Genomic DNA, 14708 nt, shown 5'->3' with positions numbered 1-14708 from the left:
TCAAAAAGTCAACCAACCGCCAACCAACCGGTATTCACATACCCTCTTCCGAAGATCGCCCCTTGGAAGATGTGTGGTGTTTACATGTACATACATAGACCGTGAAATGTGTAGAAATGTTATGGTCCACTGTTGTCACTATGTCGTATCTACTAACTGGATCTGACCGTTGACCAATGGCCAACCGATTCTAGCTATCGGCCCATTAAGGAAGCGATAAAAAAACATTTTCATTTCAAAGCGGCTCACCGCCGAGAGGTGTGAACGCCTATCAAAGTGCGACTTAGCAGATATCCGGATTTGTTCGTAGACGCCTGCAGAACATCAACAGAATGGATTATTATAACTACATTGTATCACATTAACATCGGGTTGCTTAAGTTGTCGTTGATCTCAGACTATCCCTGGGAAATGTCTCATGTCACTGCATTTATCTCTGGATTGGTCAAGGTGGGACAACACTCGTGTCTCCAGATACTAGTATTACAATAGATGAGCACGTGAAGCAATGGCACGTTGTCAAACAATGTATAAAGAATATAGCTGTTCTCATCACAACTTAGAGGGCTTGTTTGACGTCATTCGCTGTATAAAGGTCATATCCCAAATAGGCTACAAATTGTTTCCAAGAAAAACATCAAGTTTGTTTCAGACTGCAATTAGGTTGTCAAAAAAGCTTTTGAAATACAGGCTATGACTGATCACCATGGCCACGCTGACGTAAGAGACGTTTCACGATGTTAAAGGTTACAACGGAGTTGTAATGACTAGAAACGCAAAAGAAGTAAGGTTGTTCTATCCTTAACATGTTACACAACCGGTTTCCCTGGCAGCTCCATATATGAGAACGTAACTGCCACAATACACATCACCGTTTGGGGGAGGAATTTCGTGTTACCACAGATGCACTATCAGTCATGAATGAATGACCTTTATTGTACATTTGTGCTCAAACAAGCTAAGTACAGGTCGTAGCGCTAGTGATAAGGTACAATTTTGACAAAAAGTCATGTGTATCTAACCTAATTGTCGGAGAGAAGCTTTATGTGAGTTGGATGTCAAAATCTCTTGTGCAAACGTGTCTTTTGTATGTTGATATAACGTTATGCGAGTCCCCTTCTACTCCTTTCACAACCCGACAGCATATCGACAGAAAAGACTTTAGTAGAGTAGTTTAAATCTATGTATAAGTAAGCGTTGTTACGGCCGTGTCGTTTAACTGTTACGTTTAATACTAACGTTTCTCTTTTCTATCTGTAACTCCGCTCGTCATTCAACTTGTTAACGTAAGTCACCGTCAAAATAGATTGAACAGACTTCAGTGTGATACTAAAACGACACCTAGCGATACCTGTAAGATTGACACAGATATGAATGTATGAAATAATATACTACGATACCAATGATAGACTAAGGGGCATGGAGTCTTTGAGTCCAATCGATACACTATACAACAAACGAGAGAGAGAGAGAGAGAGAGAGAGAGAGAGAGAGAGAAAACACACCCAATATACGTATACCATCTTGGCCCTTTTCTAATTTAGAGTGCTGTGAGCCTTTATGTATACCATCATTACGCTAGGCACATGCACACGCGCACACACACACACGAACACGCACACACACACGAACACGCACACACACACACACGCACCACACACACACACACACACACACACACACACACACACACACACACACACCATGACTACTGGACTTGGGGATAGGATTGTACCGGGGCCAACTTTGAGTGGCGAGGCAAGCGGAGAGGTTCAAAACCGTCCTATTCTCAACCAGGCTCTTCTGGCTGTTTAAAAAATAGCAGAAAATGGGCTGAACATTGTGTCAAAAGAGGTAAACGTTATAACTACATATCCGTAATAAACTGTACCTCTTCTGGCAGTGTGCTGTATCAATACTATTTACTATAGCTACCTTTTCAGAAACCAATGCAAAGCAGTCTAGTGGCGAAAAGTACAAAGACCCTCCAGGGGATCTGTCTTGTAACGGAAGTAACGTTACTTCTAAGCCGGGGGCGGACATGAAAAACAAAACTTTGATCAAAAGTCTTGTCTCATTCAATGGCATTACGGCCGGTCGTTATTGATTTTTGTAATCCTTTCTCCCTGATGTCTTCATTTGACGACGTATATATATAAGTCTCCAAAGGCTTCCGACAACATTTGAGTGGGTAAGTTCAAATCTGTGAATAGAAGTAACTACTTAAAAGATGATGTTTTTCACTCACGTTAATCATGTATGGCAGTATGCATATTTTTTTGGTAATAAGAAGATCAAACATGACACCCACGCTCAACAGTAAAACAATACTGTGCACGTGTATACGTGCGTGTCGAGTGCAGACGGATGAAAGAGTTCGTTTAGCTTATTGTCTGTGTGTTGTGTTCCGTCCTTTCACTCCCGCAGCAATTAGCTGCCCATTCAGAACAGCATCCTCTAAATGCGCAATTGCGTATTCCCTTGTGTCATATTCATCGTTTCGTATCCGACATAGGGGCGAGGGTGAATGGATGACATCTCTTTTTCAAGATTGTGGCGTGGACAAGGAAAATCCAAATGTGCTTAACGTAGATTTCTGGTAAGCAGTAAATTCCACTTTTTTTGTAAATCAAAATAGTAAAATCGACAACGTGACAGCAAGGAGGCTACATGAGCTTATATAACCTCATTGGTGACAGGAAAACCGCTGGCAAAGGTGCAGAAAAAAAAGAAGGAAAATCCGATAGAGCGAACTAAAGAACATATTACAATGACATCCCAGATGCCTGAGTTATCGGTATATCCTCATATAGTGAATTGATGACGTTTTACGTTACTAGGTTAAACAGGTACCGGTAGCGAAATTATACATAATGAATATTCTTTAAGGGTGACAAACGTGCGCACAATGTCGTCATATGCACGAATTGCTAACAGTGAATTGCCTCCTTACATATTGCCCGGATATTTCCAAGCCATGGACCATCCTAATTGTAGTGGAAAAGTTTCTTTCAAAGTCCAGTGATGCGCAGGCGTAGGCGTAATGCGTAGGCGATAGAGTTCGAAAGACCGTCAATTCAAAGTTTGGGTTTTACTATATCAAAACAGGGAGAGTATATCTATTTTTTACAAACGCTGATAACTTGTTTATTCAACGTGACACTCTCCTTGAAATGTTTCATGCAAAACGTTCCAGCATCTGTACTTTGTTTATATAGCCATTCGGTCCTAGTTGCCTATTTTTCATGTGAAGCATAAGCAAACAAATTCTCTAATTAGCCCTATCATAAGATCCTTAATGGAATAGCCCTAAGGTATTTAACAAGGCCGAATAACATGATGATATCTCAGTTGAGGTGAGGCCAACCGTATTCTTCTTGTTGCTACAGCAGAGTTCAGCACAGTCCATCAAGTCAAGTACGTATACGTTTCTATGCATTACTTTTAATACGTACTAATATTATAGTTGTCAGATGTTGAACCTATACCCAGTTATTACGGCGTTCGTCCCGAGAATATTTCTGTATTGTTGCACACAGCCGAACATGGCTCCTGGCCACTATAGCCGACTACGCCTGGCGGTAGTTTGGGATAAGTCTGTCTATCTTCTATCTTCTAGCGCCGACCATGCCGGAACAATATCCCAACCATCCCCCAACCAGTAAATGACTCCCAACTGAGACACTAAAGCCCGAATATTTTCAACAAGTATTTGCTCCCAGCCATCTCGACCTTTAGCCGAAGACTGCCGAATCTCTCCTAACTAGGGGTCGGTACCGGTAAGGTGTACTGGTACAAAACCGGTTTTTCTTACTGTACCGGTCCGGAAAAACCGGACCTGAAAAAAAGGATGTTGGACCTAATAGAAAATGAACGGATTATATGATCAGAAATTCACGCGTTTGGGGGCTTTTTTTACCGGTCGACGAAAATAACGAGAGCGAAGCAAGTAGAGTTAATAGTAATTTCTACAAAGTTTTCCAGTCAATCGTACAGAGGCAGTTAGTCTTGTAGGATTTTAGAACGCTAGTGGGAGTCAAATATTCCACAAAACACACTATTTGTAGCGAAATGTACTATTGTTTTGAGTATTGTCGAGTCACATGCTCTCACATACTGAATCAGGTCCAGGTTCAGGTCCGGACCTGGACCTGATCCTCTGGACCTGAACCGGACCCGGACCTGAATTTTCTGTACCGGTACCCACCCCTACTCCTGACTGATCCCCAAACCGATTTCTACCTCTCTCACGAATTGAGATAGACATAATCAGCAATTTTCAAATGAGTGGTCTTCCCAATTGTATTCAAAATAATATATTCCTCCATGTTGTTAAAATCACCAAGAAATTTTCCTCGTGTGAACCGGTCACAAGTTGGCTTCAGTATGGCTTTTATAAGGTTCTTTGCGATTGTGTTTGGTTGGGTGAATATCGGGGTTGACTTTGGTTGGGAATGGGTTATCATTTTTTCACGGCCTTGGAGTAAGTCATGCTATGATGAGGTTGAAAACAAGTTGTGAGTAAGTTAATAGTGGTGCATATAAGAATAACATTTGACTGCTGACCTATAGCTACCCCCGACCACCAGCCGACTGAGCCGAACACAAGACGACGACCAACCAACCCGTTCCACACCTGCGCGCCGTACACAGTTGGTGCAGCCGAACACCCGCAGTCATTGCACTGAACATTTAGCTGTCCTATAATTCATTGTTTCATACATTGTTCATAACTTTCTTTTGACACAGACATGAAGAAGTGGATGGCCATCTTCCTGGTGAGTGCATTACTCATGCTCGCCGCAGAAGCGATGTCGATCGGAGGGCCGGATGGCCCTGTGTCCTTGTCTGCAGATGCCGATGAAAAGGACATCTTCAGCGCCCCACCGTTCTACCTGGACAGCGGGGAAGACACGGACAAAGTCATGTCGAAGAGGGCAAGCCGGGCCCAATTCTGGAAGCTGCTGAACCTCTACCGATTTCATGTAATATACGCTCATCTCTTCTTGTTTTGTACTATCATTCCTTCTATTTCTGCCTCTTCCATAATGTTGCTATGATATTTAGACGATTCATCACATATGCCCATCATATTTTTTATTGATAGGTTTTTATGTAAGGAAGAAATGTTTGGCCAGAATCTTTCAAGGAGGATAACTGAACAAAGAGACAGTGAATCCCCATGGTACTCCGTATACGAGTAGCTTAGACGTACATAATGAGAAGCTAATTCTGCAAATCATGAATGAAGTTGCATGATTAATGAGGAAAAACTAAAATTGCATTGTTTTCCGTACTAGGATTTAATACATGTGACATATGTAATCTATTCTAGGGCACATATGTAATCTATTTTCCCACAGGTAGAGTGGAATTTGTTATCACCAGCACGATAGGGGCATCTTCTCTGGCTTCTTTTATGGAAAACTTGCAGATAGATAAATTTGCAAAAGTTAAGGAATGGCAGGCCTTTCAGTGTAATATAACCAGCTGCTGCTGCGCCGCGTGCCTGCGAAGCTGGTGTGTTGCACCGAACGGCGGTTATACCGGCTATATGGATATAGATACAGATAGGGCAGGTGCAGCATTTATCAATTATGCAAAAGATAGACTGATTTGCATAATGAATACTAGAGTGCCATAATTAGTTTTTAAATGGTTAAACGTGGTGAAACGATATCCTTATGACAGCTAGTTAAAGGTACACATCGCCGTGAATAGATAATGCAAACGTGAAAGTTATTTGCATAATCCATGACGAAATGGAGACATGGCCTTACATGTACTAGTATATGTCACACATGTCATTTTGGTAGAGAAGATCATGATTTTATACGCTCGTCATAAATGAAACGAGATAAGATCTACAATTCCTCAAAATATTTTAATGAGGTATGAGGTCTGTAAACTTTTGTTGTTTATGTTTATGTTTCCACAGCCTGGCGCCTCCTTCAGCTATTGCTACTGGCCGGTCTCCATGCGTCCTGCCAGCTGCTTCAAGGACGGGATCCGTCCGGGGACGCCAGTCAAAATGTAGTCATCTCAAATATCGACAACCCAGACGTCATGGGTGTTTTCTGTATGATGACTAGATCAGTAAATAACGTCCAAGGCACCGCATGCTGCCTTGCAGTGAATATTTTGTCACTTATTACCCTGTGTTGACGTCAGAGTTCACGTTAATTTTGCTACGATTATCTGATGCATAAGAAGAGGAGCACAGACATAGAAAAATATGAATCTAAGTTGTTATTCTCAACGAGAAATGAAAAATAAACATGGGAAGTCGTGTACTTGAAAGTTTGTTTGTCTTCCATTGCTGTTTATGTTCACTGGAAATGTGTCCCTTCTACTCAACAACCCATCCATAAAGATGTGATATATCTTTCGATTATTCAGTTTATCGAGTGTACTCAAAAATTGAATTTCCAGGTATGGCAAAAGATTAGATTTAATAGAAAGCTTATGTTATCGAGTGTACTCAAAAATTGAATTTCCAGGTGCGGTAAAAGATAAGATTTAATAGAAAGCTTATGTTATCGAGTGTACTCAAAAATTAAATTCCCAAGTGCAGTAAAAGATAAGATTTAATAGGAAGCTTATGTTTCCAGTTTTCATCGTATGCCATTAATTCCTGTTTTTAGAAATTTTCGTCACGTTTATGTATTACATATATATATATAATCACATCTAGAACCTAGTTACAGAGTCCAGCTGGACTTCATACATATTTGACGGAGCGAGGTAGAAGAGACGCCGGCTGAGTATCAACTGTCTCGACGAGGGGAGAACCAAGTTACCTAGTGCCCTTGTGTAACTTCATGCAGTCCCTTAATAACATGAGGAAACAAACATAAAGGGCAGAAAAAAGTATATGGCAAGAAAGGGATTTGGAAAATGGTGAGTCACAGATGCACCATGTTTATTTTTATTGTGCACATCCTCAAACTCAGTCTTACAACCTTCTTGAATAGAAAAAGCAAGGCCTGCGGGCATATTCAACAGCTAAATATGTAGCAATTTAGACTCGTGTACTGATCCCATAAGTGTTAGTCCCTTAATTAAGAGATTCAAAATAAAAGCATAATAATGCAAATATTTGACGGACATGCAGCCATTCTCTTATTGGTCAATATTCTAATTTCCATGCTATCATTGGTTGGACTGTTAATTATGATGGACAGTCTTTTGTTTGCCTCATGGAATTCGTTTTAGATCTATCATGGCCGCCGCGTGAGAAAGCACGAAAAGAGCCAACTACAAACCCTTAGACAATAGAAGTATTTAACGTTATACATTTCCTATCTTCCTTTAAATGCGATGATTTCAATCTGTTGAAGAGAAGAACTTGGATGAAGAACATATAACGTTAATACATGAAACAGGAGGGAGTTAGGAACTCGAGGGTGTGCCCCAATAAGTATTCAGAGCCTGAGGACTAATAGAAGTCATAAAGAGTTCTTTCACTGCATTGTGTTGCACTGAGTTGAGCTGAGTTGAGTTCTTCTGGCACAGGAACGTCCGGTTCTACAAGTCAATTTGGTCACTGTCATTCCTAGATCTTGCTGGTATTGAACTTGGATCCAGAGCTCTTTACCCAAAACCTTATTCCAATAGAGAGGTGTAGAGTTGACAGACTTGACAGTCGATGTGCTTGGCCAAATCACTGGGGACAATCGTGTACATTTCACGACCGGCCTGGTTCTCCCGCCTTACTACACTAAGTTACTCCCGTCACCGTGACTGAATCTGAAATTCCCGCCATCTCATGGCATCATGACCTTTGACCTAAAAGGGTGAGCGTGGCGCCATATTGTATGTGACTTCTTCAGGATAGTTCATTTTATCTGGAGATAGAAGAGCGCGGTCACGGTCAGACCAACCACGTGATACCGCCAAGTCAAACGCCAATCATGGCCCAAATTTCGGACCTTTATGATAACGCCAGGTGAAGTATACGTTCGGTTGAATGATTTTGTGAAGGTGGGAGGGGGGCTACATGTCCGTGTAGGCATAATATGATGACTACGTGTGACGTTAAAAATAGACAGTGTCGGATTGGAACCAAAATATTAATGTTTCAATTAACAGAGCTACTTATCATAAATTGTTTGTCGTTCTTTTGTTGTATATCATTATGACATTTCTTTCGAGTTGACCTGCAAAAATGGTCATTATGACCTCAGTGGAATCTCACTGTAGTGGATGGACACTAGCCTGAGTATCATCTAGGTGATACTCAGGCTAGATGGACACATAATATAAATTTTAATAAAATGTTATTTTTCAACTTAGAAGTTGAAGGTAAAGCAAAGTGTGGTTACAAGTCTTGAGACAAATGGTACTCTATATGTACCTAAAATCAGTCTTCCTTTGACATTAGGTTTTCATAACCAAGGCTATGGCAAGAATGGTCTACTGCATGAACAAGATTAATGACTAATTAAAGTTATTCTCTTCCTGTTCTGTAGACTGCCTAACTGGCCACAGCGGCTTCTGCTTTTGCCGTACTTTCCCATCGGCCTGGCACTAGCTCTCGTGCGCATCTTCGTTGGACTTCATGTCTTCCTCATCTCCTGCCTCCTGCCCAGGAATTCTGTTCTCACAAGGTGAAACTTATGAATTAGTTTGAAATAATGTCACATATCTCGGACTGTGTACAGGTACAGTGTAAGGATACAGTACTGGAACAATCAATTAGGTACAGGTACAAAATACGGGAACAATGGTGTACTGGACGTGTATCTAGCCAAGCAGGATAGGAGGTTAGGGGATGGCCACTTTGACAAATAAAATTACTGTGAAATTACCATAGCAGTCTCTGAGCCCCAGTGAGGCAAAAACAACAATTTTGTAAGGGTCAAATTTTTGTTGCATTTTGTGTCTACCATAATAAACACGTTTTTATTGGTTCACACATGCTTCTATCCTCATTGAAGATCGACTTTTACTTGAACAAGTAGTTCAGGTACAGGTTCAGGTCCGAACCTGTACCTAAACTCGTGTACCTGTACCTGTACTTGAACCTAAGATTTTTTTACTTATAGGTACATAGCTCTACACATATCAATGATGAATCATACCATAGTTGATAATTTGTTACCTGCCTTCAGGTTTTAAAACAGTTGAAGCTGTAGTACATGTACGTCCTCTGTCCCTTTATTGCAAACTTCAGGTTAAAATTCATACCTATTAAACAAACCTTTCTGCATTGTTCGTCCCAGGGTAGTCCTTAAGACGATGTGTGCTGTGTTGGGTATAGTTGTCTCATCGGATGGACCAGACCACGAGCACAACAGGCCAAGGCTGCTTATAGCCAATCATGTGACAGAACTGGACTACACAGCTGTAAACCTTGTACTTCCATGTGTCATGGTAAGAGCCGCTGTTTTTCCCTCAGTGGCAAGGCACTCCTTTTCGGGGAGGTCTGGGGTACACACATAACATATATACACAATACATGTACAACATTAACATGGCAAAAGCATACCAAAATCACAAAATCGTATCAATACGCTTAGTTATTATCCATGCCAACATACTGGTGATTATTGGAAATGTGTTTTTGTACACCGCGCGGTCTGCTTAAACACCTCGAACAACCTCAAACAACTCTAATATGTAGTGTACATGGGGCAACAACCTTGTATGACACATCCCACATTGCGTAGATATGTGCTGCTTTTATTGATAAAAATATGGATTATTACAGACCAAGATGACCATCAATACTTGTTAATGTTTCAGCCATGTAGTGAGAATCTGCCAAGATGGTTGTCCTGGATGTTGGGGCAGAAACATAGGGGTGAGACCAGGACTCAGCTGTCCCAGGATGCACAGCAGCACCTCAGCCAGGAAACACTACCTCTCATGTTCCAACCTGAGGAAGTGTGTACCAATAGTCAGAAAGGCCTGCTCAAGTTTAGGTACGCTATATTGCAACACCAGTTGTGATCTAGGTGTGAAAAAATTTAAATACATTACAAGGCATGATGCATGGCAATTTTGAATATAATCTCTCTTCCACCTTGTATTGAACTTTGGAATATAATGGTCATGAGTCTTACATTGCCCCTTAGGCCACACCAAATTCATTTGTTGCTTCTCGGATTTTTTTCAGAAATAATTTGACCCACATGAAAAAAGAAATAAATAAAGTTAGTACTGGGGTGAAGATATACGGCTTGATCGAGTAATACAAGAAAACAACAGCCTGAGTTTAATGGCACGTTTTATACAATGAATGCCTTCCTTTGATTTGTTACAGATGTTCTGAATAAAAGGCATTGTTTTTAGACCAAAATTATGTGTATGTATGGTAATATTTACAGGTTTGTGATAGTCTTGGGACTTAATTTTTGTTTGAAAATGAAAAAAATGGACAGGCGAATCCGAGAAGGAAAAAATAAAATTGGTGTGGCCTTAAGTTCACTGTTTGATAGTCAAGCAAATCGGATTTTTCTAAGAGCTGAATATGTGCCATGTTTTTGTATTGGGGGAGATCAGAGTATCTTTGTTCCAAGCTGCAAAATGTCAGAGACAAAATGTATATTTCTGCAGTTCATTACCATTTTCATTGGATCATCCAACTGTCCAGCCCATTGCCATCTCTGTCAGCCGGCCTCTCTTCAGTATTGGTGTGGTGGGTATACTGTTTGTATCCGTTTGTGTAAAATTTGTCTGAGAAAAGTGTTGTCCAGTAGTTGCCACTTACTAATACTAATAGCATATCGGATTTAACGCAAACTTTGGAATCCCCAAATCCCAAACCGGTTCCCGTTCACTTCATTGCTGAAAATGCATGCTTAAATTGGTATACATGTTACAAATAAGCTGATCTGTGTGAAGGTGCAATACCGCCAACATGTATGAAATTGTTCCTACAGTAGGAACAAAAAAATTGATATTGCAGGAAGTCCTAGGTAGGTCGTGGATGTGTCAGCACAATAGATTTAAAAAGAGACACCTGCCCATATAAGGCCACCAAAGCCGGCATTACGCTTTGGCAGACAACTTGCTGTACTCAATAAAAATTGGTCTCTACCAGTCCACTGCGGTAGATACATTTAAGGTTGCGGGTAAACAATTTTGTGTTAAAAAGAAGGTGTTTGCACTAGGATTACGTTAGTGGCAACCAGTCTGCAACTACACAGCTACTCCGGTCCTACAGATGGACATAGCATTTGCTTTTGGCATGTGCTTTCATGATCATCAACTGTCCTTGATCTAATCTTATCTACCCTATGAATATGTAGTACACTACCGTATACTTCACTAGTCTACCATATATAGTGTTGTACTGTTGGTAGTCAAACCCGTCACGGTGTAAGAGAGGGCATGTAATAAATGTCACTGTGCACAGTACTCTGTAAGGTATCCAATAACTTAGTTTTAGTTTTGATTTCAAGTTTCTCCCATGGTGGTGCAGTCCAGATGGATAACTTTGCATAACAGCACCACCCGGATAATTGCACAAAATATGCTGGCAAATGCAATTAAACGGCTTCTAGTAGTTCTACCAAAAGTCCATACTAAATTGTTCCTGTATGAAGCACATTTCAAGCATTGCTCTAGCTCAACAATGCTTGTATATAGTGCCAGTTACACTTTATCTTTTGAAGGTTCTTAGCATATCCTATCCTGATAAAATGTTCTTGCTTTGTCTACCACAGTGCCTACCTGGGTCGTCTTGGTGGGCTGATTTGTTTTGGTTTCTCTTCACACCTGCTACAGTATTCACACTCAGGTAAAACAGTCTTACAGCCATTTATACATTTCAGTGCATTACAGGTTTTTGAAGGGCTTCACTTGTACAACAGAAACTTCACAGTTAAAGTGGGTATGATTATTTTATATAGGGATGATATTAAGTACTTTATCATTGTCTGGAATGAATGAGTGAGGTTCATTCTGTTAGACAATGTAAGACAATGTACAGGAGTAGGCTTGGGGGGTACAGGGGTGAAAATGTTTCCAACTATCGCAGCTGGAATTTCAAATGGAAATGGAAGCTCTGTTACTCTGATTCAAAAGAAATTCAAAAGTTTGGAAATACGATGTTTCTGACTTAATTCCTTCATGGTAGGGAAATTTAGATTTATGCAAAGATAACATTATACATTTGATAATGGAAACTTAAAAGAATATATCAGTAGTGTACAAATGTATTTTGTTGTTGAGCAGGTTCTTGCCATCTGTACATCGGGAAGAAGACTCAGCAGAAGAATTTGGCAGAAAAACACAGAAGGTAGGACAAGATTAGGGTTGTAAACTGTGTGCTCAAAGTTTTCAACAATTAGAAGTTCAAAATCATCTATACCAATTACAGATACATGTACTACTATGTCTATTGCTACTCAGGCAGGAATGGTTGCTTTTGTGAGACTCACTGTCGGATTGTACAACAAACTGAAGTTTTCATCTCACAGAAAAACTGTTTTATGTTATGTAACATCATTTCACTGCAATACTGTTTTGTGAATGAAAAGCATGCATGGGTTGATGGCTTTGGAAATCTATTTCTTCTTTTCCTCAGAATGGTAGAATGGTAGCTAATTTATTCCCTATTGTGAGATTGTTTTGTAAATCCATGCTGGTGGTAGCTTGGGATTGAATGACGTCATAAGAGAGCAGTCTTTGTATTTTTTCAAAGATAGAATGACAAAAGCATTTTTTTCATTGCCCATTATATTTTTCTATAATCAACAATAATATTCTCCAAGGGTTTCAAGTTGTCAATGAAGAAAATATCAAACAAGCAACTAATTACCCACTATGGAATACCTCTTTACCACATTTACGTACACAATGTAGTTTCTATTGGTAAACGTCAATGGGCTCATTATACAGAAGATTTTACCCTCCGTCATTCTGAAATTTTCTTCCATTCTTGTGTTATTTGGAAGACATGTTGTATCCCATGACATCAATACCACATAGTTTGCTTTAAGATAACATTTTGTCATGTCACCTATGAATAAAACTGTTTTAAGGAGAACATGTGAGGATATGGTAAAGGCTGACTGGACATTTTGCAACTATTACAGATTCTAGCAGCACATCTTGGAGTTGAAGCCACAAACATCACAAAAGCTGATGTGCTGGAACACCTCAAGAGGATGTCACATATGCCACAACCAGAAGGTGCAGTACATAAGTAGAGCAAAGTGCAACCTGAGCGTCTCAGTTTTATCTCATTGGTTATGTGATTGATGTGTTGTTGAACTTATTCCCAAACCATTTGGTTCCAACAATGCACTCGTGGTATTTTATGAAAAGCATCAAGCCTTTTTTCAATTCAACTCTGCAGTCCTTTGGAATACTTAATTTCAAGCAGGTTGAAGCTGGTTTCCTGTGGCTGTACTGAATGTATATAGTGTACATGTATTTGTGATAAGCATTTTTCTACGTTTCTGCAGCTGCTCCTGTTAGCACACAAACCACCAGAAGCCCTGGAGCCCGTCCTAAACAACCCGCCCCGACTAGTACAGGAGACAGAACACCTAGAACAGGCAATGTGGTATCCACTAGGAACTCAGGTACTTCATGGAGTGGCAAAGCCATTCAAATATACCATCTTAACCAGCCATTTTACCTTGACTTTATTCTCAATACGTTCTGGGACTCGCCCTGTTGTTCTGCCTTTTGCTTAAATTTTGATATGAATAATTTGCATCCAAAGGATTCATTTGCCTGACACTTCAGTGTACCCTGTAGTCATAGACATGTGGAACAAAGCAACTATTGACAAGCAAAGTCAACGGTCCGGGAGATGGTTTCCTATCACTAGTAAAGGTTGCAAGAGAAAAGGTTGTCTTTGATTTTTCCTCAATCCTGCCACAGGATACTCAGGTTCCTACCAGCATGACCTTTTCATTACTGACACAAGCTCAGGTTGAACAAAGAACTCTCTGAGGCCTTGGTCATAGTGATTTGTACCTGTGTGTCCAATTAGTGCTTGTTCCTTTCAGTGTTGAATAAGGGTTTCAAAAAATATAAGAAGGATACAAAGATCCTGAGAAAAACATTTTGTCTTCTATGTGCAGATGGGAGGAGAACAATTAAGTCAACAAAACTTGTTGCTGGACAAAAAATGTCTATGGCAAGAGAGACTTTTAGGGTTTTTAAGAATACCATAATAATGCTTTTAATTAACAAAGTTTAATAACTAAAGAAATAATATTATTCAACAAATTTCATAGTTTTCTATTCCGTTTGTTGTTGCATTTAAAAGTGCAATCGTATAGATGTTTACTGTTTGAGGGTAAAATTATTTTAAACAGCAGAATTTGTCACTGGTATATATATAAAAGAATGCCACACTTTTACCATAAGATTGTATAGAGAAAATCTGGTCTGTTTCAGGAACTGTCTTTATGTATGTTGTTTTTCCTGCCATTTTGCTTTAGTTTTTTTATACAATGTAGCTGTTAGCATAAAAAATTGAGCTTGACATTCAGGCTGCAAACTTTTGGGATGCAAAAGTCTTCAGTCAAATATGACTTGTATGGGGACAATACTTCATCAACATGTTTTAAATACTCAAGTGTGCCATAGTGATTTCAGCTGAAGACTGGTGTTTGTGTTTATCTGTGCCAGGTGAAAGGAAGCTTCAGGTGATGGTGAGCCAGGTGAGAGAAGTGCTGCCCCAGGTGCCAGAAGACATTGTGAGAAGGGACCTGAGTAAGTTGAAACTGTCTCCTCATTGA

General features: G+C 40.0%; 2 protein-coding genes across 2 annotated transcripts; both read left to right on the top strand.

Moving 5' to 3' along the window:
* Window positions 1-3288: 3288 nt before the first annotated feature.
* On the top strand, window positions 3289-6300 carry LOC118414232. The gene is made up of 3 exons (XM_035818135.1): window positions 3289-3417; window positions 4750-4985; window positions 5939-6300. Exons 2-3 carry the CDS (start codon window positions 4752-4754, stop codon window positions 6035-6037), a joined length of 333 nt encoding a protein of 110 aa, XP_035674028.1. The 5' UTR covers window positions 3289-3417; window positions 4750-4751; the 3' UTR covers window positions 6038-6300.
* Window positions 6301-7761: 1461 nt separating this feature from the next.
* Window positions 7762-14708, top strand: LOC118413582 (ancient ubiquitous protein 1-like). The gene is made up of 10 exons (XM_035817109.1): window positions 7762-7948; window positions 8472-8609; window positions 9225-9375; window positions 9748-9926; window positions 10561-10642; window positions 11673-11746; window positions 12184-12247; window positions 13047-13143; window positions 13419-13538; window positions 14599-14708. Exons 1-10 carry the CDS (start codon window positions 7914-7916, stop codon window positions 14706-14708), a joined length of 1050 nt encoding a protein of 349 aa, XP_035673002.1. The 5' UTR covers window positions 7762-7913.

The sequence above is a fragment of the Branchiostoma floridae genome, chromosome 4 (assembly GCF_000003815.2).
Source record: "Branchiostoma floridae strain S238N-H82 chromosome 4, Bfl_VNyyK, whole genome shotgun sequence".
In the NCBI taxonomy this organism is placed as follows: Eukaryota; Metazoa; Chordata; class Leptocardii; order Amphioxiformes; family Branchiostomatidae; genus Branchiostoma; species Branchiostoma floridae.
The sequence above is the reverse complement of the archived record's forward strand: the minus strand, read 5'-3'. Positions and strand labels throughout refer to the sequence as shown.